The sequence below is a fragment of the Poecilia mexicana genome, unplaced genomic scaffold (genome assembly GCF_051168715.1).
Source record: "Poecilia mexicana isolate PSO_F unplaced genomic scaffold, ASM5116871v1 scaffold_7, whole genome shotgun sequence".
NCBI classification, from domain to species: domain Eukaryota; kingdom Metazoa; phylum Chordata; class Actinopteri; order Cyprinodontiformes; family Poeciliidae; genus Poecilia; species Poecilia mexicana.
In genome coordinates this window covers 16024634-16050431 of record NW_028263376.1, presented here as the reverse complement: position 1 = coordinate 16050431, position 25798 = coordinate 16024634, and the positions used below count along the sequence as shown (strand labels likewise).

The 25798-nt window shown below is 40.1% G+C and overlaps 1 protein-coding gene across 1 annotated transcript in view; it reads right to left on the bottom strand.

Moving 5' to 3' along the window:
* The window catches only part of magi3a (membrane associated guanylate kinase, WW and PDZ domain containing 3a), a 128949-nt gene extending 103151 nt beyond the window's left edge, over nucleotides 1–25798 (bottom strand). The window contains exon 1 of the mRNA XM_088007153.1: nucleotides 24628–25798. Within this exon, the coding sequence (XP_087863279.1) occupies nucleotides 24628–24934 (307 nt within the window). The 5' untranslated portion in view covers nucleotides 24935–25798. The remainder of the gene's footprint in view (nucleotides 1–24627) is intronic.

The following is a 25798-nucleotide window of genomic DNA, read 5'->3' as shown; positions in this document are numbered from 1 at the left end:
ACGCTGTTCCCGCCCTCATGCGTTCCACACTGTCATGGCGACTGTACCTCTGAATTTTTGTAGCTTGAGTCACACTACCTCTAATGGCTTTGGAGATGTAACTTTTGAAAACGTTTCTACCGGTAAGAGATCCACACCTAGATGATGCCTTCCTTCTCGATCACTGAGTCACTCATGCACACTTAGTGCTCAGGTAATAAATGGATAAATATTTATACTTTTTCATTTAGATTTCATTACAAATAGTCATTTACCACCTATTGGAGCCATGATTAATCAAAAAATATTTAAATGAGAGCCCAATTATGCTGTTCCACAACTTTTCTTTCCCTGTAAACAGTTGGTCTGCACGGGAAGTTTGGACAAACATAAAGCACCATTGTTCAGAAGCCTGCACTGAGCAGCTTTCCCGCCGATTGTTTCTTCTAGCGCTCCGTTTCCATGCGACAGACTGACCACAGCCACATAAAGTTAAAATTCATACTGTGTACAAGTTCAAATTACAAAAAAGAAAAATTCTCATGAGCCCTGTGACTTGACTGCTCATATCTCACTGTGCAGTGCGACAAAGGGAAGAGGTGGGCTGAGCTGGGAGCTGACAGCTTTGGGAAGCTCTGGGCAGAGTTAGATAAAGATATCAGAGTGGATGCATGCCTACGCCGACAGAAGCTGCATGGAAGGCAGGAGCTTTACATGATTTTAAATAATCAGGCTGCCTGGGTTTGTTTGGTAAGTGGAAAGGAAGAAGTGGAGACACTGAGAAGGGGGAAAGAATCAAACTGCAGGCCGCCGCTGGATACAACAAGGCCTGACCTTGTTTGAACATGGCATCAACATGCATCTTTGATGACCCAATCACAATCGGACGCGTCTACACTGAATGCGTGCACGCGTCTTGCATGCTGCACCGAACTGCAGACGCTTAGGCTCCCTTCTGAGGTGATTTTCAGAAGTACTCCTAACCCTCATATCATCTTCCATTCTCAAAAGTGATGCAATAATTTAACAGAAAACAACAATGTGGAACATCAGAGGTAGAGGGAAAGTGTTCCAACAAAAACACAAAGCTCATGAATATATCAAAGGAATGTAAGTCTGTCAGAAGTGTATTTCGTTATTTCTGGCATTTCTTCACAAAGGCTGGGACAGAATGATATTACAAGGAAGAAGGGAAAGATTTTCTCCATCAACAGTGACTTAAAACTACCATTTTATCTCTCCATGTATCTTGTCCCAAATTATCTTAAATGTTTGTTAGAGAAAAGAGATCTGACCATGTTGGAACTCAAAAACTGACACAATTAGACCTGAATCTGGTCTGCATCAAAGATGGCTCCTATGTTTTTAGGTTCAGTCTCAAAGATTACAGCTTTGTTCTTTTAACTACCAAACATATGATGTATGCACTGATCCGAGACGGCTCCAGCCATTTTGGTGCCCTAAGCTAGATTATGGTTTGCCATCCTATCTGCCCTCAGAGGTTTACTTATATAAAAGTACTGATATTTGCAGTCTCTGTAGATTATATTTAACAGCAAATATATTTTATTTCACCACTTTTAGCAAGAAGGTTGTGAGATAGTTTTAACCATAGACTGTGTTGGTTTTCTAGAACAGTGTCAAAACTGTATTGACAAAAAAAATGGAAACTATATCAAAGATAAAGCTCAAACTGTTCAGAAGCTTAAAACAGTCTAGTGGTTTTATTGTCATAGTAACAATGGACTTTTAGAGCAATCATATGGAAAGATGAATTAAAAGATAAAACATGTGGACTTTTTAGGCAAAAAGAGAATGCAAAACTATAAATTTTAATGGATCTACAGAGTAAAAAAAAGGTTTTTATTATTACAGTATTATTTATTTATTTTTGACTTGATATGGCCTCATCTTGGCTGATTCAAGGGAAGAAATATCATCAAAAAGCCATTCAGCAAACTCTAAAGCAGTCACGCTTGTTCTTAAACATGTTTTCCTCCAGGTGCTGCTACATATTTACAAAAAAATTACGCACGTCTATCCAGCACGTGGTTACGCCGTCTCCTCCACTGCACAAACACAAACATGCTATTGTTCACTAAACAATGACCTGGAACTCACTGAACTATGAAGACTATGTATGACTGGGTGGAGCATATGTGTGCATTCATCGGTTAAAAGTAACACCCCAGCTGGGGTCCAGTAGAGTGCAGCCTAACACTCTGATGTTGTTCCTTCTGACCTTAAAGACATGGCTGGGAGAAAGGGCAGGTTCTGATCAACACACACACACACACACACACACACACACACACACACACACACACACACACACACACTATCTCTCTGCTCCTAAGTGCTCCATCTCTCCCTGAAGTCTGAACATGGATCAAGAGAACAATAGACTCCACCAGTCCGCCCTCTGTTCCCTCCCTTTCTCAAGAGAGACATTTCCTTTGGCTCAGTAATTACTCCGAATGAATAATAACTCCCCCAAGGTTTAAAAAGCGTGTAACTTTGACCAGAGGAAGACTTCTTGGCTCAGAGGCAGCATCGCTGATTGTTTGGTTGCCATAGCGCAGGAGTCACTCCTGCTGGTCTCCACGATGAGCAGATCACCAGAGGATCAAGTCATTTTGGAGTTGTGGCCTCCCACAGCAGCTAAAACATGTTCTGAGGTTCACATTTGATTTCTAGATTAAGTCAAAGGTCAGAAACAACTTGCAAATTATTTGAATTAAATTTGCAAAATATATACCAAAATCTGTCTGCACTAACACTCATCTCACCATGCCTAGTGCATGTAATGAAATGTGAAACCAATAGCTTGAAAGGGATAATATCATAATTCAACTAAGAATTATCTGACTACATGGGAGCACTCAGAAAAAAAAGAGTTAAATCTCAGCCAAGGTAATGTACCTGATTATGAGACAGAAAAACCTGTAGTTCCAGACCTCTGATCCCAATACTCATGTACCATTCAGGATGAAAGTGCATGGAAAAAGTGGCATATGCTTTAAAAAAATGACAGGAATTGATTTCTCTCTAAATCTGTTACATTTCCTCATGTTTGGACCAACAATACATTTTTCCTCAATTCAGCAGCTTACATTTCAAGATAAGAAGCAGTGTGACAGCAGCTTAAGCATATTTCCAGTGGGCGCCAACTTAAAAGGAAGGCATCAGGCCACTATTTTCCTCTGCTTTATGTTGGTCAGACTATTTTAGCTCAACAAGAAGACTCACACCCAAAACCAAAAAGGAGGGGGATGAAAATCTATAAATTGAATACAACGCCGCTTGATCCAAATCTTCTGTAAGTCATTTAAAAGTACAGTTGAAACAAACAGGTTTATTGCATCAAAGGGATTTGAAATAACTCAGATGATTCTCAAACCCCGTACAGTTCTAATACGGTGAAGTGAAGTGTGTAAACACTGCCCCTGTTTTTTTTGCACTATTTGGGCAAAAGCTCAAGCCTCTCAGCCCAGCATGTGATCGACAGAACGCCGACTTAAAGCCTCACATGCTCAGTTCGTGCTTAACCATTCAGAGGTAATCTGTCGTGACTGGCAGAAACATTAAAGACGAGACGTGCTTTATAATCACATGCTGCTCTCTTGCTGAGCTAAGGCAGTGTAGATTAATCTAAAAAGATTGATGATCATATGAATCAGGAAGGCCTCAATCTGTTCAACTCCAACAGGACAAAGTCCAGACACAGGAGCGGACTTTAATAGTCACTGCCAAGATCAATAAACTCCAAAAACATACATGTCCAACGGACCAATGCTGCATTGTTGCATAACGTATTCTCCTGTAATGTGCAGCCTCGCTTTCACATGAACTCTTAATACATTTTACTGAAATCAGAAAGACGATGCATGATTACACAAATACAGTCAATATAAAAATGTATTCATCTCTTTGTTAATCAACCTTATAAATGATTTAAGACGGTGAGATGAGTCTGTTGATGAATTCTTTTTTTTGTTGTTGCTTTTTCTTTTTTGGACTCTATTGCTGTTTGGGATTTGATTAACAGCTTCTAATATGACTGGTCGTGACTCAGTAGAATGTGGGGGAAGATTAGATGATTAATAAATGTTTCACGATTTTATACTACTTATTCATTTTGTCATTTTTTATGTTGTATGATGTGACTGTTCGAGCACCTTCAAAGTTTTTTGATTGATTCTATATACATTTATGAGGAACCCATGGTGTTAACTTGCTTCCAAATACTCATTTTTGCTGAAAACAAACTGAAGATTCAGCAAGTGAACACTATTTTGCATGATATAGTACACAATATTCCATAGGACATTCAATAGTTAAAGAAAAGAGTTAACAGTAATTTTTGCTGCTCATGGTAAAGATGTGCAAAAAACCTTGAAATAAATCTTTTAAGGTGGAACGTTATTACACAAAACCATCTAGTACACTTTGCAGATTTTTCACCCACCAATCATCATCAGTAGAAGTGACAAGATCATCTTCAGCACTTCTTGTTCAAAGCGTCTCGTAGTTTTCAAATTTAATCTGTTACTCCGACTGTAGATACGGACAAGATTAGTAGAAATTGTCCTGCAGGCATTTTTTGTGAGAAATCAATTGAGATTTGTCTTCTTATCTTTTTATTTAAAATATTGGCTAAGAGAAATTGACCTGCATGTCACCTTATCTTGTAGAAACAGAAAATCATGAATTGTTACATATAATTAAATGAAGCCACTGTTTAAACAGTGAAGACTTTTTCGTTTTAGATTTTGCTACTCCATTAAAAGATTAATTTATTTTAAGGCTTTTTGCTCCTTTTTGAAAATTAGTCCCCTTTTGAAAATGTACATTTTATTACTCGTCAGTGAGTAAAGAAATTAAAAGCAACACTTGAACATTGGCAAACAATAACACAAACACACTGGCCTACTTAGACACCACACAGGAAGCAGGTTATAGGAGGTGGCAATAAATGCACAACAACTCTGTTTGAAACCAGGGCACTGATTTTGAAATTATGCTTTAAAGTTGACACAATTAACATGATTTTATTGCAGCCAGTGTGCGCTCCATTTATTGCACAAGACAAACCGAACACCAACACTGCACACTAACGCTAAGTTCAAAGTCCACTTCTTATTGCTCTACAGCTTAATGACCCAACAGCAGATAGACACCGCTAAGTATCTGGAGATGCTAATCAACACATGATTGTTGTGACATTTCCAACTAGCCATTATCCACAATTGGCTGTAATTCAGTGGAGCTGCCGATGGCTTAGTATACCCCCCTTCCACTCACACACACACACACACGCACACACGCACACGCACACGCACACACACACACACACACACACAGACTGAATGACTAGACAGCATGGCTGATCTGCTTCCAGATGGGATGTAAGGCTTAGCTCAAACCCGCTCCCCTCCTGATGCTCTTCTTTTCGCCTCTCCTCTCATCCTTCCTCTCTCTCTCTCTCTCTCTCTCTTTCTCTCTCTCTCTCTCTCTCTCTCTATCGTTACCCTCCTTGCTGTTTTTAGTCTCCTCTCTCACTCCATTATTCGACTTCTGCTCTGAACTGAAACAGCCTGTGACTGAAAATGTCAAACGGCCCCTCCGCCCTCCCACCCCACCACTCGTTACAGAGTCTCCCGAGGCAGCCCCCTTTCTTTCCTCCAAAAAGCGCTCATTTCTCATGCGCTTCCAAAGCGCTCAGCCCATGTTCCTACTGAAAACACAAAGAAAAACTTCACTTTCTTATGCGGCTTACATTCGCTTCCCCCCTTCCCATTCCCCCCAAATAAAGTGCCATTTTCCAAGTTTTGCTAAGTGACTTGCCAGTGATAGCGTCTCTTAACTAAAGCACAGCAATGACAGGGAGAAAACAAAGGATACAAATTAGGAACATGTGATCAAATGGTCTTTGATTCGACAGGTTCAACTCTGAAGACTTAAAATAGGAAGGAAGAAAGCAGAAAGAGGAAACAAAAACAAAAAAAAACACTTAAAGTTTGTGTTTTTCCAGGATATGTTTTAATTACTGCAGGTTTGTGTGCAGCAAGACGAGGAGAAGTCAGACATTGCTCCCAGATAGATCCACAACAGGAGCAAGCTAATTAGTCTCTCCGCAGTGCCCTACCCCTTTCTCCGTGTTCCTGAACTCACTTGGAACTGTGAACGTGTAGTTTTCTCAAGAGGAACATTATTATTATTATTATTTTTTTTTTTTTTGATGCAAACCTCCCTCCCTTAACCCTTGTGCGTTCAAGGACTGAGGCAAACGGACTGTGGCAAATGATACAAGTTTTACGTCTGTGGGGTCAGTTGGACCCCATTTCTAGACACAAGGGTTAAAACCGTGCATGATGATGGTGGCCTGAGTGGAGAGGATCTTGTTTACCTGTTCTCAGGTGAGCAGGGTTAAAGCAGGCAGAAGCCTCCCGTGTCATTTTAAACCCTGCACTGCGAGCTGTTCTCTTTAAATCTTTAAAAGGGCGAAAGAAAACACCTCCGTTCCCAGGGCTTACATGTCAGCTGGTGTAACCGACACCAGCTGGTAGTTAGGCAACGTCGTTCAATACTTTCATCCTCCATATTGTTAGCAGTGCACCCCTGGTTGCCAAGGAGAATCGCACACAAAACACAATCATGCCTAATTTAGGACGCGGCAAACTTTCCGGTTTAGTTTCTAGCATTTTTATGGTCAGCATGACAGCTTTGCAGTCCTGTAGTGACAAACACCATTATCCTTCCATCTGGAAAAACTGGCTTTGTTGGAAATGCAGCGGTGTTCGGAAACTCCACCGAAACCAACAAACAAGTGTGTCTAGTTTTATCTTTGTGGATATTTGCCAAGACGTAAGCTGCAGCAAAAAAAGATAAGTATTACTGCTCGAGTGTGACAAGGTAAAGCAATCTGAACCTTCTTAGCAAAAGAACATCATGTACCAGACAACAAGGCAAAGGCTGTTGCTTTCAGCTAGAGCGGTAGTGTTTTGTATTACTTTACAAAAATTAAATAGGCTCAGAGTTAAATAACGAGCTTAAATTACCTGTCACAATTACAAAAGAAAGCACTGTAACCTATAGAAAGGCTGGGAATTAAACCAGTGCTACTAAATCTTCCATTGATGGGGAAACAACACTGACTAATGTGCAGCGCCTTCAGCTTTTTTAAATTTTGTCACAAACATTAAAGGGGATCTATTATGCAAAACTCACATTTTGCACATTTTTTGTACTTACATCTGGGTCTCATCTGCTTCTAAAATCCACCCAGCTGTGTTTTGGAAATAAGTTAATGTTTTTTGACATCTGTAAAATGAGCCGTGTCAAAAAACTTCCGAATGTAACATCACAAATCACCCAGCAGCAGCTTATTTGGATTAAAATGACAAGAGGCCCTGAAACAGCTCATTCTGAAAGGAAGTCAAAACTTCCTTTCAGAATGAGCTGACGGAAATCTCATTATCTAAAGATGATTTTGTGCAAAAAATGTAGACCTAACCTGTTCAAGGAATCATAATAGGTCAAAGTTTATAACTTTTGTGTAACACACCAGAACAGAGTAGTATATAAAAATATGAGAAAGCATCTCTAGAGCATAAACTTCTCTCCAACTTTAACTACATTTTTCAGATTTTAATTCGTAAAAAGAATTTTAAAATAATGTTTTACTGTCACTTCAGAAGTATTAGGCATGCATAATATATCTGCATTAATGTCAATACTGGCCGATCTTAGTGATTTTTAACATATCAGTCTTGGTCTCAGAAGTAAAACTGGGTTGATATTAACAACTGATACTTATTTCAGCAACAGCAGATTTCTGCCTTTTTAAAATTTTACAAATTGTTTAAGAAACACTATTGACCACAAATGTTGATATCTGACAATGTTCTGTATAAAGTCAATTCCCTTCACGTGGCACAAAATAATGATGTCGAGAATGGTAGAAAACAAAAAAAAATCATGCAGTCAATGCAAAAGTAATACAGTGTAACAAACGGAAGTGTTAAAACAAATGTGCTTATTGATTTTTACTCTGACTCATACTGCCTGCTCAAAACCTCTCCACAGCACCACACTTTAAAAAGAAACTAAAATATCCCTCTATGTATTTTTGGACAAGATTTAATTATCTCTAAAACAGCAAGTAAAGACCAACCTGTCAAGCATAAAACTTGAATCATCTCTCTTTGCAGCCGCAAAGACAACAAACACAGATTGCACTGCTGTATATTCACCCCTGTTATTACACCCGATCGTCAGTTATTTATGCAAACTTGGAATCGTGCCGTTATTTACCAGAGACAGAGCCCGTCGTATATGTATTTGCATACAGTGGTGGCGGAGTTGGCTGCTGTGTTGAGATAAAAATGGGTAAATACGCAGATGGTTGGAGCAAACAGAGCAGTGGGGGAACAGACGGGCCGAGATGGAAGAGAAAACACAGGTATCAAGGAGCCGCACTGTTCTAGCTTTCATCTGCACAGACCATTAAAGTCCGACAGCGCAGCACTGCTTTTCTGCGTTTTGGATCATTAACTTTGATAACTTCATCGGTTTACGAAAGCTCTTTTGCAAAAGACAAGCAGGTGTAAGATGCAGAATAAATAAGTTTCCACTTTTGTCGTGCAGAGATCTGTCTGAGCTGCACTTACGCCACATCTGGAGCCGGATAGTTAGGATATACAGCAGATATTATTCTATTGAACTTTCTAAATAATAAAAGATTCACTACGTGAAACAAACCAAGTGAGACCAGACTCCATCGGCTTTGATACGGTCAGTCTTTTGTGATTTTGCTTCTCAGTGACTGACTCTCAAATGTCTGATGTTGGAAAATCTTTGAACACATCAGAAATCTGCTTTTAACTGCCTCACCACTTCATGAGGTCACAACTTTGAAACAAAATGAAGTGAATAAAGACTAAAAAATGTCCAAGCAAGTCAAAGCAATTTATTTTTTATCAGTCACAGTGATGATATTTGAAGCCAGTGGCATTCTTTTATGTCTAATGACAGCCTGGGATCAGTAAGAGATTAAGTCATGTGGTGTAAGAGCTAAAACAGGGGGAATATAGAAACCCTTAAGTTAGATGAGTTTATGTGTTGTGGTAACCCACTGAACGATTTCCTACTATAAGCAGCTGCATGAGAGAATCAGTGATGTCAGTTTCCTGTAAGTCACTGTGGTTTAAAGTTCACAATGGAATACACAAACCTCTAGTCTTTGCACAAGAGCCTCCCTGTCATTACAGAGATGAGTAGGTCATCAGCTGCAGGACTAGAAAACCACAAAGGCTTCTCAGCCGCTGAAAGTCACAGAAAACGTAAAACAGGTCCACTCTGTTCACTCCTGAGAGCTACAAACTAGGTTACAGTGGCACGGAGATTTCTTTTAAAAAAAACACACACACACACACACATTCTGGGTGTTTCACAGGAAAGAAGAGAGAGTGATGCAGTCTTCCTTGAACCTGAGCAGGACAAACAGGACGTCCAAAGACAAAAGCTGTTGCTTTCGAGTCAGATAAAGTGACTGAGACAAAAAGATACCCAGAATTAGGACTAGTTAATTCAAATAGTCAAGTCTGTTCCTATTTGACTTTCATTTGAAATAAAATAATCCAAACATGTCTTTTGCAGTTGTGATGTAGCATATAATGGTATTGAGCTGCAATTTGATATTATGTGTAGTTCAACACTACATTGACACATCAATACACACACTGCCCCACATGCTGTTTGTTGATGTATTTTTAGACCAAAGACTGTGAGAGATTTCATCTTTTTTAACAACAGACCAAGAAGCAAAACAATCCAATAATCTACACGTCATTCTGACCTGTGAAGCAACTAAGAAAACACATTCATCCATGTGACCTTACACACATGTAACATGCATAATAAGATAAATCAAGCATAAAGCTTTGATATTGAAGATTTTAAAAAGTTTCACTTGATCTATTGAGTAATAAAAAAAAACACGTTACTCGAGGGTAAAAATAGTTTCTATTAAGAACCTGACTGTGCTATAAGCTAATCTCCCTTTGAAATTTTTAATTAAGTGCTTCAAGCGTCGAACAGTAAATTAAACTGAAAAGGAACTTTAAATGTGTGATGGAGAACCAACACTTATAGCGGCTTCTGGACTCAACCTTCGTTGGGCTGAGTGTGTGACACTAAACACAACAGCTTTGATGATAGGCTCTTCAAGTAGTTTGTCCAAGAATCTGGACTCAGGGGACGTATCAAATGACTGAAATGTATACCTTCAGCTACATGAAGTGGTCACTCATTCAGTTCCAAGAATTCCCTCCAAGCTACCAGTGAAGTCTTTAATTTCACATTTCCTTGCCTCCGCTGGCTTTAGTCAAACAGGAAATGTTCAGCATGGTGATGTTGACTTTATTTTCTGAGTGTGTTTACTGACTGACATTTTTTGATGGTGACTTATTTCTTACTCTAAACATATTAGCTGCACAATAAATGGAATGCAATCTTGATCACATTTCAGTTTGCAATTCATACCAATCACTAAAGAGTGCTTGGATGCAATATTGGCAGGCTATTATATTTCAAGTGCCAGCAGTCATGCTCTGCAGGCAAATAAAATATTTGTCTATCTGGTCGGAGTTGCGTTATTTATCTAAATGCTTTAGATTCTCACCTCTGATATGGATTTCAGTATCTGAGGTGGTGATGTTTACAGGAAGTAGTAGGGTCATCAGGTCATGGAAAGAAAGGAAACGGTTAAGGAAAACCTCAGTTAACCACAATATCTTTGTTTCAGTTGGATGGTTTCCAAATAATGTGCAACTCTACTATGACAAATACGAAAAAGGTGGGCTCCTAAATTAATGTAAAAACCCAAATTTAATTTCTTTGAGCCTGATGGAGCTGCTGAGAAGAACATGAAGTTTATATATCATTTATACCTGTGAGTGCAGTTGTATGTGAGCATTGAGCCCTCTACATCGGTGTTGATTTTCTAGCCAGCCTTTCACCACAAGTGTTGTATCAGTGTCATTACATAACAGCCCCGCTAAGCCCCAGATCTGTCCATAGAAAGTCTAATTTGTCATAAAAAGCACTGTGAGGCTGGCCAACAGCTCTTCAGAGATTAAAGTGCTGCAGCTCCCTTTTCTACAGCCAGATGTTCGACCCGTTTGCAGCCAAACCTCTAAGCTTGTGCTTCTATTTTTCCCAAGCCAAGGTGTTTCCTTTTTCCCTTTAAGATCCTTTGCAGAAACTTAATTTCATTGCTCTTCGCATTAGGACATTGAGTGTAGTTTGCTTTAACACACTTCTTTTCAACCAATGAGAGTAGAGGAAAAAAGTTGCAGTACTGCATTACAGAGCCACCAGTTGGACCACATTCCTCCTGACTGAATGAGGACAATGCATCCACTTGAGATTGGCTCTTGGTGCAGACTGACAACCTTACAGTGATCACAATAGATTTTAGACCAAAGCAGAACTGCCTTGAATCCACTTTTCACTTAACCCATTTACTAAGTCCATAAATATGATACTGAGTGGCTCACAATTTGTGAGCTTTGAGAGAAGTGTGACTCACGTCAGTTGAATCACTGTAATAAAAAGGGCCATGAAGTCAAATAAACGCCTAAAATTCAAACAAGAGTTTTCTGTCTCCCGTACCAAGGCCAACCGTGTTCAACAACTTTAAGAAGAGTCATCTTCTGAATCAATATTTAAAATGTATTCTACCTGCATCCTTGCTGTAACTGTGTAGTTATGCATAACCTTCCTTATAAATAAACAAACAAGCTGGAGAGCAAAAAAAAAAAAAAGTATGTTTCCAAAAAACAGTGAAATTGAAATATCTGCCAAGGTTTCAATTATGCAGGAAAAAAAAGGGAGGCAACATAGAAACTATGTGAAACCTCTGACAAAACCAGTACCTGTTGCTAACAACACACTGAGCTGGAGCTTATTAAACTGTGTGTGTCATTTATTTAAGATAACTACATTCCGTAGATGCTCAGCGTTCCTTCCTAAACACACCTCTCCCCTTGCAGCAACCTGACAACAGTGATGCAACGTCTTAAGGAACTTTAAACTAAAGGAGAAATATTAAAGTTTACACCAGGTTGACATTTTTGTTGTGCAACTCACATATGTACAGTCAGTCTTCAGTTCAAATTAAATTCAGTTTATATTCTTATCCACCAATTCAAAACACGCCATCTCCCGGCACTTTATAAAACCAGCAATATTGAACAATCACTTGCATTGTGAAATTGACCTTGCAGAAATCCTTCATTTTGCATCCATGCAGACTGCTACATACTCCAACAAGTCAGGCTAAAGAGACAACATTTAACACATATTCTATTATAAAATAGACATCTCCTGAGTGATCATTTGGACTGAACCATATGAAGCGCAATGAAAATGTTGAAATAACTCAGTTAAGATCTGAGAAAGAAAACTGGTTTTAATTAAATTAAACAAAGACTTTTGAAGCCAAGATCATTTCAAACAAATATATCAAAGTACATTATTCAAATGTGGCACCTCTTTGTTGCAATGAAAAACCACAGAGTCAACATCAGATGAAACCAAAAAAAATTAGGATGTTCAAGAACAACTAAGAAACCACCAAAGCTCAAGCCTGCCATGAACTGGAAACGGTTTGAACACATAAAATGTATTAAACGCAGTAAAACATTAGCAAAAAAGAGGGAACTTTTCAAGCTGAACTGAGATTTGGAGACGCCCTCATGGACAAGCACAAGGCATTTTTGTGATCAGATGATAATCAGCTATTTTGCCACACCTTAGAAGAGTAAACAACCAACTGTCAAGCAATGTGTGGTGGCATCATGCTGAGACTGTTTTACTGTCAGTGGAAAAAGTGAATGCAATAACTGGAGGTGGATAAATTCAAAATAAAAATAAAAATCTCTAAACTAACTGGATGTTCCAACAAAATAACTCATAAAAAAAACTGCCTTTTATCCGTGAGTAAAGCTTGGTTTGGTTCTGGCTATGTATTCATTTTAAAACTAAAACCAAGAGCTTTGCTATCCGTCTAAAAAATACCAAAAAACATTCAACAGCTTCTGTTGGGTATACCAGTATCAAGTAAGTAACATGTGACCACACTGTCCATGAAATCATAACACGTAGTCTATCTTAACCCTTCAAACCTTCATATTTAAAAATTTCAAGATATTAGAAGGTATATGATACATTTTTGACACATGTACAGTTTTCACCCTTTAAATGGTTAGTTATGCTCACCATTAGGTCAAGTTTGTACACTGGATGTTTGTTTTTAAAGTTTGTTGCAGGTGTTGGTTTTAATATCATTCCATCATGGAAAAAGAATAGTTCAGAAAAATTATTTAAAGTCTGGAAATAATATGCCCTTGATGGAATTAAATGGCTGGATCTAAATGACTACATTTATAATCGGCTTCATTATACAAGGAAATAAACCATTACTACCGGTGCTTGTTCCTTTAAAGTGTTGCTTCTTTCTGGAAATGGAAACTGAGGTTGAATATTTCTCAACCTAACAAAGTAAGAAGAAGAGAGAAACGTCCGACACATTATAAGAAAACAAATTGTAACAACAAAGAAATGCTGAAGATGAACACAGCGAGATTAATTATATTCTTATTTAGCCAGATTCTAATTGTCTTAGGGTCAGTATGTTGTTGAACTTGGGAAGCAGCACTACCGACGAAGACCTCTGCTCAAACAGGATAAACTGGTTTTCCTAAAAGCCTCTCTGGAGTGCTGACAGTACTTCTCATGTGAAACCTGTCTGAACCGGACTGCATGTGGTGCGACAGGTCTGAGTGAATGGAGCCAGCGGATACTCCAGTGTTTGCATCACAAAAATGTCAGGATTGCAGCGCCACACGTCCCTCTGCTTCCTTTAAACAGTGAGTAATGTGCATGTGACTGCTTGAGTATATTTGCTCAAAGGACCTGCTGCAAACTGGAGGCCAAAAAAAAAAAAAAAAAAAAAAATCACAAACCTTCCTATTGTAAGAGCCTTTTATGTTCTCACCATTTGTGACCTGAAACTAGTTTGCTACCAGACAAACAGAGCATGAATGCAGATGCAGCAAACACAGAAAGCAGCCTGGTGAAACCGATGCACAGCCTCTCCCCTCTGCATCAGCCTTATGAATCAGACAGCGAGTCAAGCATGCTGTCCGCAAAACGTCCTCACTGCGTCCTCATAAGGATTGGGGCCTCGGCTGAGTGCAGCGGCTCCGGAAGCGACGCTGCGTTAACCAGGATGAGATTGGGCCAGATCAATAACCTGTTAGGACAGCTTTGAAAGGAAAGCAATCTAAATTTTCTGGCTTCAGACTCTGACACCCATGAATTCTAATGAGAAGTCTTTATGGAGCTCATCTCTACAGAGCACACATGATGCATTACTAACATACCCAAATAGGAAAATAGCTACCTCTCATGTCTAAAACTAGGGGGGAAAATAGTCTGAGGTATTAAGTTAATTAATGCACCTTTTAAAGCCTTAACCTTGTCGACAAACAGCGATATGTTGACTTGAAAAAGTATGCACACCCCTTTAGCTTTTGGACATATTTTAATGTTAGAACTTCAATTCTTAATCTATTTTTTTTTTAGATTTTTGTGACAGCCCAACAAAGAGTAGTGCCTAATTATGAAGTGGAAGAAAAATAATAAAAAAAAAAAAAACAATATTTTATGAATGAAAACATAAAAGTGTACGTTATTTATAATCACCAACTGAATATTTAGAATCGTGTAGCAAACACAGATGTAGATCTGTAGATATCTTAAGGTCAAAGTTTTGTTTATTCTTCTTCACAAAATCTCTCAAGTCCGGTAAGATTTTATGGACAGTATCTGTGAGCAGTAACAATTAAAGTTGTTCACAGATTATACACTGAATATAGACGTAGAGTTTGACCAAGACATAAATCTGCTATTAGCATCAGTTGTATGTTATTATTCTAGTAGAAATTGAACCTCTATCCCAATCTAAAGTCTTTTGCAGTATTTAACAGGTTTTCTTGGAAAATTCTTGGAAAAACATGAATTGTACCCCAACCATAGCTGTTTAATCACAACTGGTTACACTGGATTTTATTATGGGGTATCAGTGTGTCATGGTGGAGATTTTATTTCTAGGTAAGGTATCATTTTCTTCCACTTCACAATGATGCACTACTTTACGCTGGTCTAGCACACGCATCCCAACAAAATACATCAAAGTTAAATGTGCAACTCCTTACTTCTGCAAGGAGTTGCACATTCTATTTTCATTTTAGGAAGTGAAATACACAATGCAGATCAGGAAAGCTCCCACTGCGATTCTGCTACAGAAAAGCAGGAGTAGTAATGCAACCGTGATATGGAAAAGAGGCCAGGAGAGCAGCTGGTGGAGTAGGTAGTTACACGATAGTGCTCGGCTTTAATATTTGTTTGATTGGAGATGTTGTCATGGGCACCAGCCGAATGGGCTGAAATCGATTCTTTGAGGTGGAGCACCACAACGAAAACACCCGAGAGTGCGCTGCACTAGCAGACCGAACACTGACCCAGGCCCATCAAGTGTGGGAGGAGAGCCAAGTCTGAAGAACTGCAGCCAAATGGAAGACTGGACTCTGAGATTAGGTCTTCTCAGCTGATTTATCACACCGAGAGTAAAGATAGATCCCAACTGGACGAACAGAAGAACGCACATGTCCAATTTACACAGACAGGCCATTTGTCTCACTCCTATCAATGCCCAGTAAAACAAACTCTTGGGATCCTTCCCAAAACGAAGTCTAAACAACACTACAGCAGCTACCACTCTCATTGTCAGAGGAAGGTATAGGAGTAAAATTTAAATAAAGATGCCCCGGCAGCAATTGTGGAAATAAGAGCTGTTGTTCTCTCTGTGTCGCCTGTAACAGAACTGAAACAGAGGGATAGCAATTCCAATTTACCTGGAGTTTTTATGATCCTTCATGCTTGCAGCTATGATTAGAAACACTGCTTCTTCTCCAGGTTTGAAATAGAAACCGCTGGTTTGACGAACTGCCACCATAATCATTTAAGACACTTACAGGGAAGAATCAATACTGTTATAGAGATTAATGGTAACATAATCGCTTTCAGTCCTGAGATTATTATTGCTTTCACATCCCTCCCTCCTGTGATTTCCTGCATTTTACCTCTTTCTCCTTGTGCTCAGTCTTGCAATGAGACTCCGACCTTATTTGACCCCATTTTCTTTCTTTTGAACCTGTTTAGCAGTTTTTCCTCCCTCGCCTGGTTAAACGTAGCCTGGCTATTGTCTTCTAACACAATTCCACTCTATTCTCATCTCCCTTCATTTCTTCGTCTTGTATTTCAACCGGGTCAATCAGTGAACAGCAGGAGGAGTCTGTGATGCTATTTGAAAGCTTAAAATTGGTTTCAATTATTAAGCGGTTAAAGTCTTATTTTCAGGAAATGTAATTAAAAATGTTTAGTTAACAGAATCATCTTATTTACAGCTTGATATAAAACAGCTATGATCAGTCAATGGGACAATCAATCTTTTTTCCTTCCAGTCAATGAATTCACGGTAGCCAAGCCTGTTATCTGCTGAACGTCTTGTTCTCACACCGACTGAATGAACTAGAAATACTGAGACATGTCACAGAAGTCATCTTCCTTTTAAATCACATCCTACATCTCCACACTCGCTTGGACTTTACTTAAAACACATTACTGACACTGAAAACCCATAACTTTCAATCTTCTTCCTACAGTATTAACTTACACACTTGGTAGAACTTAGCATGCTGCTTTCATTGACTAGAAGAAGGTCAGATTTTTGAGTTTCACACTGGCTGATTACTGTCCATGACAGAAGATCCTGAAAATGGCCAAATTCTGATCACCAATTTCATTAGATGCCCGTTTTACTCTCTCAGTGCAACATCACGTCTGCTTCTAACATAAATAATAATGTTTACCACAGATCCATGACCTGGCTCCTTAAACGTTCTAACACTTGCATTAATACACCAAACCAATTAAACATTAGTCCTATATTTCATTTACATGGATCGTGTAGAACGAAAAACTTTTCATACTGAAGTTTTGTGTTTTGAGGTACAAACATAGGTAAATGTATTAGATATTTTTAATTTTGTATATTTCCACTCGGGCAGAAAGGTCTTCTTGAGATATTTTGGATAAAAGTTTTCAGCTGAGAAGTAAAATCTCGATGTTTATTGTCTCCTTAGAAAAAACAAGAATTGGCACAAAGTACAAATAAAAATGTGGGCAGATCATAAAATAATAACACATCTTTATTATTTAGTGAATTTTTATCAGTCATGTTAATGGATGGCAATAATCTTTCACCCGATTAGCACCTATCCATACAATCGTCTCCAAGCAATTCATTTCAAAAAGTGAATCTTCCATCTCTCTGTACCTCATTTCTGCTTTGTCAACATCCTTAAAAACCACAAGACACTCAGGACACAGAAGTAGATATAAGAATGACTCGGTGTGCTCCAAACCAAGCTCTATTTTCATGATGGGTGTGAGAGCAGGTTGACCTGGCAACACTGAAAATCATCTTTAACAATGTGTATCTTCCAGTGAAAATGTACAAAAAAACCGAGCAAAAACAAACAAAAAAAAGAGAATCTCATTAGTGGGATGCCTCAGTGGAGGTTCCAACTGCTGAGTACGGGCAGCAGCAAGGCTGTGGTGCCTGCAATGTTGTTGCACCGATAGAAAGCTGACCTCATCTTATATCACAAGGATAAACAGCTGCATAGACGACTATCTTAGAGAGAGGCCAATTAGGAGACAAGCTGGGGAAAGAAGGATTCTCTGGGAAGAGGAGTGCGCGTGCGTGTGTGTGTATGCGTGTGTGTGCACATCTTCATCTCTAAACTGCACCGTCCATTTCCACTGGCAGTAACCCGGAGACACTCTTGCTGCTGACATCGCAGCATGACCACTCAGCGAGTACAAAGAGCCAGTCTTTGTGAATCAGCACTCACACTCGTCTTCCCCGTCTTCCAACAACCTGCCTGCCAAGTCCCAATGCCTGCCAGCGAGAGCCATGGTTTATACGAAGATGCCATCTCTGCTGCCGGCTGATTCCGAACCGCAATGCGGCTTTGAAGGACGCCAATTAATAAGGTAGACTGGTGACGGGACAGTAGTGTTCGATGCACATCTGGAGAAAGACTCTGCCAATATGGAGCTGTCTTTATGGTCAACACCTAGAAATCCAGCAATAAACAGACTGGATCCCAATTTTCCATAAATCATCTCTAATCAGCAACTGGAAGATACTGAAAAATCTGATTTCCTTTCCCACCGCACAACAAAGAAGGCATCAGGTTTTGTTTTCCGTCTGAAAAACCAAAAGAGGCATGTTTAAGTCCTGTGATAGTCTTTACATTTTTTCAGATCATCTCATGTTCCCATGCTTGGTAAGGACCAGAGACAGCAGACCACCTAGAGATTGAAAGACCAGGCAATGACAGGAACTGCTTCTGTCTCAACGAAGGCCAAGCCCCATTTTACATTGAAGGCAGATTGGAAAGGCAAACAGATGATTAAAAAAGAGGTATAGAAGAAGTGTGACAAGTTGGAGGAATAAACCAGAAGACATGAATGGACATCTGTAATCATACAATCTGTGCACATACAAAAACACAGGATGCAACAGAGCAAATTGGAAGGATGCGAGTCCCACTTAATTGTGCTGGCTTCCTCCTGATAGGTTTAAGAAAAGCTCTTTTTCCCTCCCTCAAATCTGCATGGGAATAGCAAAAAAAAAGGAAAAAAAACCTTCTGAGAAAAACTAAATTCAAATTGTGACGTGACCCTGGAGGTGAAACCAGAAAAAGATCCATTACCAAAGGGAAAGGAATCCACGAAGCAGAGACCCGCTGACAGCTCCTCTGTGCTGGTTTAGAGCAGCTTAGTCATTGCAGCCCTGGATGCACCATGGGGCACCACATTAACAGAAACTGTGAGATTACAGCTCTGCTGCTCTGCAGATAGCAAGTATAAAGTGTTAACATCAACATAACACCACCAGGATGGAAATAAAAAAAGGAAAAGAGATGCTGAGTGAGACCAATTTAAATAGAAAAACTTTGCAAATAACAGGATGATGTTTAGGCTGTAACACACAGGTAGGGTAGAGTGCATCAAAAAGAAAAACTTCCATTCTGTGATGACAGAAGCTGTCAGAAAAAATATGATCTTTTTTGTAGTATAACCATTAATCATTTATCTAACATTAAATACTGATATAGCATTTGATGCAACCTATTTTCCCAATTCTAGCATTGCTAACTGCAAAGTATAGGGGTTAGCATGACTTTTATTTTACCACCGTTTAGTTTTGGGTCTGCTGTCTGAAGACTTCTGATTTAAAATGTGTTAAAATTTGACATGGTTTTGTACCATATCTATCAATCAATAAAAAGACATTAGAAAAGATTAAACAATTTTTGTTCTAAAATATATTGTTTTAGTGGAAATAAAGATAACAGTATAGGCTAAAGGTTTGCTCAGAACATTGTACAGGATAGCTTTATGTGTAAGCCACCAATGCAAGTGGGTGATGCAAAAACACATTCCTTTTCCTGCTTTATTTAGTTGGGAGAAAAAGTCAGATGGCAAAAAAATATTAAGAAAAACAAACGAAATGTTTGAGATTCCAACAAAGGGGAAAGCAGCTGAGAGGTGCTGGCAGACGTCGTGTTTGTTACTGATATTATCAAACTGTGCCAAGAGAGACGGAGCTCAGAAAACATCTGGAATTATTCCATCCGTGTGTCATTGTCGATGATTCAAAAGAAAATATCATCGAACAGAGTATGTGATGGATGCTGTTGCAGAACTCACTGGTGCATGTTGCACTGTGTGATTTTGCGCTATGGTTAACTGAATGCTGATGTTTCAGTCTGCAGAATGAGGCAAAACAGACCCTCCAGCTGCACAACCACAAGGGTTTCAACATGCGAACCCCTTTCAATGTTTTGATTGCCTGTGCCTCAGTGTTGTTAATCAAATTTGCATGTGATTTCAAAAAAAGCCAGTGTGAAATTGTCTGTAAATGTAGCTTTGAAGTTAACACAAAAACTTTAAAAAAAATCTCTAACATTCACTGTTAACTGGTCCATCTTGGTGAAAGATGTAATTAATGCTAATAATATAGACTGTCTGTGTCTTTCACAACCAGAAATAATTACAAACAGCCAAATCTGTTTTTCTTGTAAATGAGGGAAGTACATACGAGCTTTCTATTGGCCAAAAGACTGGCAGTGTGCAGCAACAAGTGGGGAAGGGGCATTACTAAATCTCAGTAAAGGGAGTTTAAAAAATAGGAACAGTACATGAACAACAATTTGTGCAGTATAGAAGTCCCTTTAAAAAAAAAAAAAACCTGAGCTTGATATTGTCAGTGGACATAGGCCATTTCTAAACTTTTCACTCTCTGTAAGAAGGCAAGAATATGCCGTAAAGGGCCCAGAATCAGGAATCAAACTGTGTGGAGTTCTGAAGCATGTACTGCTAAACCATGAGGCGTCCTGACATTATCTTTTCTTCATAAACTTCATAGATAATTCTACCAAAGGAGTCGTTTTAAAAATGTGACAAACCTCAGGAGCGTCACTGCCTAATGCCACACTTAGAGGCACAATTATAATACAAGGTGACAGGATGAAGTCACTGAGGAAAACTATTATGCTACAGTATATTGTACTCTTACTAAAAACGCCCACTGGGAGTCATTCTTGCCAGATGCCAAAACAAGCCAAACAGCTGAATTCTTTCCTATTCCTAAGGGTGAAACCAGCCATCCTTCATCAGAAGCTCCCAATCTCATTCTGTTAGTCACTACCCACAGTTTATAGTCAGCTAATTATTTAGTTTGTTATTTGATAAACACTTTCCCCAGCTGAAGGTTTGCAGAGGAGGAAAATTGCTGTTCTGGTAAGCCCTTACTTTGCAGAAATGAGCGCTGAGATTGATACATAGAGTTTATTACGTCCTTTTCGACTCAGAAAATAGGAAAAACAAAAATACTTTTTATGAATTTCTGTAGACCTAATGTGAAAAGACATGGGTCCTCCAGGACCTCTGAGTTAAATGATTCATTCATTAAGCTCCACAGGGTAAAAACAAGCAGATTTGCATCCTGTGCTAGCATCAATCATCAGACTGCTCAGGTCCCTGAGCTTCAGAGAGTACCTGCCATCATTCTGCCTCTATACTCTCAATCGTCCCCTCAAGGTTACTGCCTATTTTCTTGCCTTCCTAACAGGATAAGAGCTGCATGCTGAGTACATCTGCTGGTCCGACGCCAGGCGGGCCACACTTCAGGTTTCAGCCTCAACTGCACAGGAGAAACAGTTAAAAGGTCTCAGCTGCGATGAGGAGGTGAAAAAAAACAGTGACTGGTTTTGAACCTGCAGGTGTAATTATCATGGCAGGTGGGTAAAAGAAGGTGTACAGGCTGGACAAAAAAAAACACTTTGTGTTGAACTGACAAAAATAAGGGAAGTGGAATCGCAGAACAATAAGTATAAAAGATAACATTCTAAAATTAGTGAGAATAAAAAGGTAACAGATGTTATCCATTACACAACTGAGAAAATAAATTTACCAAAGTGATAGTCTAGCCAAAGAGAGATGAAAAGATAAACAACGAAGCAATGGAAATAGAGAGAGACCAACTGAAAAGTCAACAGGGTCTAATGCAGGTATCAGTCTTATGAAACCATATCTAAAACTTGTTCTATTCTTTTCATGTTACAATTATAAACTTCAATGTTAAGATTTTGAGGAGAATTATTAGGAAAAATACATATTTTCTTGGCAATAAGGGCATCAAAGAATCAGCAAAGAAGTTAATTGGCAACACTGGAACAGCTGCAAAGATTTACAGGAAAACTACAGGAAAATGTGTTAGAATGGACTAGTCAAAGTCTGGGGATAAATCCAATTGAGAAACTGCAGTGGCTTGTTCAGACAAAGCTAATATTGGCATGCCACACATCACAAAATTCATTTTTAAGAAATGTTGAAAACTTGGGATCCTTCTACTTCAAAACTACCTTCAATTTGGTCTATGACCCAAAATTCCATAAACATCCTTGTAACTTTTACGGCATTGTGACTAATATACAAACGAGTCACGTTAATCCCATTTCAACCAGGGCCTGACTTCCCCACTTGAGCTTACATTTATCCCCTCTTCCAACTTCCCCGCTTTGCGCTCTCACTCCAGCCACCAGCCACCTCATTCTGGCATGCAGTGGACATCAATGATGGATGATGCATGCATTAATCATGAACGAGAAGACGGAGAGATCTAAACACAGTCCCGAGTGGGAAAAGGGGGACCAATGGTAAACAAGCTGGGGACCTCTGAGCGCCGCTTAGCTTAACATTATGTAACGTCGGATTGAAAGAAAATGTTAAAGGCTCTGCAAGCAGGCAGCGCTCTATCAGACATGAGCAAACACATCAACGACCCCCCAGCCGAGTGAATTTAAGAGCAATTAGGTTATGAATCAAATCTCAGTGCATTTGTACTAAAATTATAAATCTTCTATCAAAGCAAAGTTTCCAGCCAAAATTGTGCCAAACAACATTCCACGAGGAAATACCTGGAAGTGAAAGTGTCAAACTCTGCTGCCAAGCTGGCAACATCCTGAGGGATTTAAGTACATGGGCCTGATTGATTCAATTACACTTGGACACCTCAACAGTGTCTGTGCTGGCAAGGCGACTGTTAGCAAATCCTCTGGACGAGGTTCCAAAGTGCCAGACTCAGCAGTGCCTCTATTAAATCCATCTACACACACACACACACACACACCTGCCTCCTGCCCCACATGACTGCTGGAGTTTGACCGTCGATATGCTATGGCACATTTAGTGCCATGCTATTCATTAGGCTTGTCTGTGGGGCCGTACAGGAAGAATTACAAGCCAGCAAGTAAGAAACGGTAATGAAAAGGGGCAGATCAATAAACTTTCAAGCTGGATTTTTAAGTAAATGCGTGTCACAGACAGGAAGGGCACTTTTACATCAAGACAAATTTCACAGGGTGAGCATGCTTGGAGTCAGCTTGTTCCATTTTTATGAAGACAAAAGTACTGCCTTGCAAAAATGTTCATAGCCCTTTAGTCAGGTTACTACAAATCTCAACATACTTTATCATGATGATGGGAGGCCAGAATTAATAACTGTGATGCAGAACAAAAAAAAAATTAAGTCTTTTAAAATAAACACCTGAAAAGTATGCCTTCTCTAGTCTGATGCATCTAAATAAGACACACAGCAGCCAACTGCCTTCAGAAACATCTAGTTCATAGTCTACCTGTGTGTAATTCAATTCAAGTTGAAATATTGCTTTCTGTGGAAGAGCCAAGAGGTCTATTGGAGAACATCAGAGAAAAAAAAACAGCATCATAAGGACGAAAAACCAAAAGAAGACACGTCTGAGACAGACTTTTAAAGCAGAGCGAGGTTAAAAAACAATATTCCAACATTTGAACATCCTACAGAGCTCTCTTGAATCCTCCATCTCAAAATAGTTAAGAGTATGGCACAACTAGTAAGAAGACTGATACCATCCAGCCAGCTGGGAAAGGAGATATTTATTCAAAGAAGCAGTCAAGAAGCCAATAGTAACTCTGGGGGAGCTGCACAAACCAGGTGCAAATCTGGCCTAAATGGAAGAGCGTCAAGAAGATAAATGCAGAAAGTCCCATTCTTTTCTTAAGCCTTGACACAAACACAGCAAACAAGTGGAAGAAGGTGCTCTGGTAAGCTGAGCCCTAAAACTGAACTTTTTGGCCTAATTGACTGATTTTTCAGAAACCCGACAGAGCTTGATGATAAGAAAGAATAACAGAAACAGTAGGGCTGGGGTGAAGGTTTTTACTTTCAGCATAATGACCCTTCATACAACCAGAACTACAAAAGAATCCTTTGGATCAGACCATATCCATGATAGGATGGCTTAGTCAAAGTCCAGACATTAATCCAAATGAGAAAATGTGGAAAGACAACCATTTGTGTGTATAGATGCTTTCCATACAGTAAGAATGAGGAGTTATTTGTATAGAAAGCTTGAGGGGGGAAGTCTCTATATCTGGTAGAGACATTCCCCAAAAAACACCTGCAGCTGTAACTAAACCAGGTGGTTCTGCTAAACGTGACTCAGGGGAGCTGAATACAGATACTTGAACTTTACGAGAAAAAAAAAAAAACTGAAACCATGTTTTATTTTTATTTTCCTTCTACTTCACAGTAGTCCACTTTATGTTGACCCGTCATAAAATCCCAATAAAATGCATGTGTGGGGAGGGAAAAGTTTAAGGAATATGAATATGTTTGGCAAGGCATTTGGTATAAAGTGAAAACAGTTCTAACTATAATGATCGGCCCCCATTTATACCCGCAATATGAGTCAGGGCGCACACGCAAGCAAATTCACCAGCAGCAGCAGCAACAGGCGAACAGACAGAGAGAGCGCATCTTATTCATCCAGCATCAGCCCCATTTTCAGTTTGCACACCCTCTTCACACAGCTGGTGGAGAAATGACGAGAGGACACCCACCTGGTCTCACGGTCTTCAGGCGGATGGGCTCCCGAAAGTGTCTGATGACAGCCAGCGTGTCTCTGTTGGTGAGCCCGCTCACCGGAGTGCCGTTGACCTCCAGCAGCACGTCCCCGCTGCCGGGCAGCCGGCCGCTGTGGCACACCACCGCCTCCGGGATCACGCGTCCGATGTGGGGGAACTCTCCGAGCTCGGCGCCGCCTCGCACCTCCAGGACAGCGGTCAGCTCCACGGAGCCCCCCCAGGACACGGAGCACTCCTGCACTTTGACCAACCAGTGCTTTTTCTTCTTCAGTGTCTTAGACATCGCCGCTTGATGGGCTTTTTGGGGGGTCGCTTAGGAGTTGGAAGTCCCGGGGAAGGAGCGTCCTCTTCAGAAGCAAAATCCTTTTTGGACCCTCAGAGCGCTCTGACGCACGGCTCGATCATTCCGGACCAGAGAAGTTGAGCTTTGTGTTTTGTGTAGTATTCCATTCCAGAGGGGGAAATAAACAAAAATCCTTCTCTGTGTAACCCCTCCGAGCTCCCTGTGTGCGCGATCCTTCCTCTGAATTACAGGAGCATCGTCTGGAGCGTGACACCAGCTGCGTCAGTGCCGCAGTGGAGCGGAGAGCGCTGCTTCTAATGCTGGGGCGGCTCGATCTCCCCCCCTCCACCCCCAGTTTACGGCACCTGGAAAACAAAAACCAGCGTACTCCCACTACTGATGAGCCCACCGTGAGCCCAGATTGTGCGTAAGTCCTGCGCCCCAAAAATATGCTAAAATCCAGTTCTGGTTCCAAGAGATTAGTGAATCCTGCCAGAAGGAGTTTGGAGAGGAATTTCAGGAAAACTTCCAAAAGTAGTTTCTCGCAAAGGTTGGTCTCTTCAATTCGGAGAGGTAACTTTACCCCGAGCACCTGTTCTTCCTTCTTTCCTCCCTCCTCCTCTTCCTCCACAGTGACATCAACGAGGAAACCCCTGGAAACGGGCAAACACACCTGGCCCTCCTCTTCTGACCCGATCGGCCAGCAGAACCCGCTCGCATTCACCCAGGCTCCCCGCTTCCCGCTCTGCGCTCTCACGCTGCTTTTACACGCTCACCGTGGGAGGCTTTTTGATGCTGGAAAACTACGCAGCAGCATGCCACAGACGTGATCCGATTACGCTTCGCTCCATAACTTTTTATATA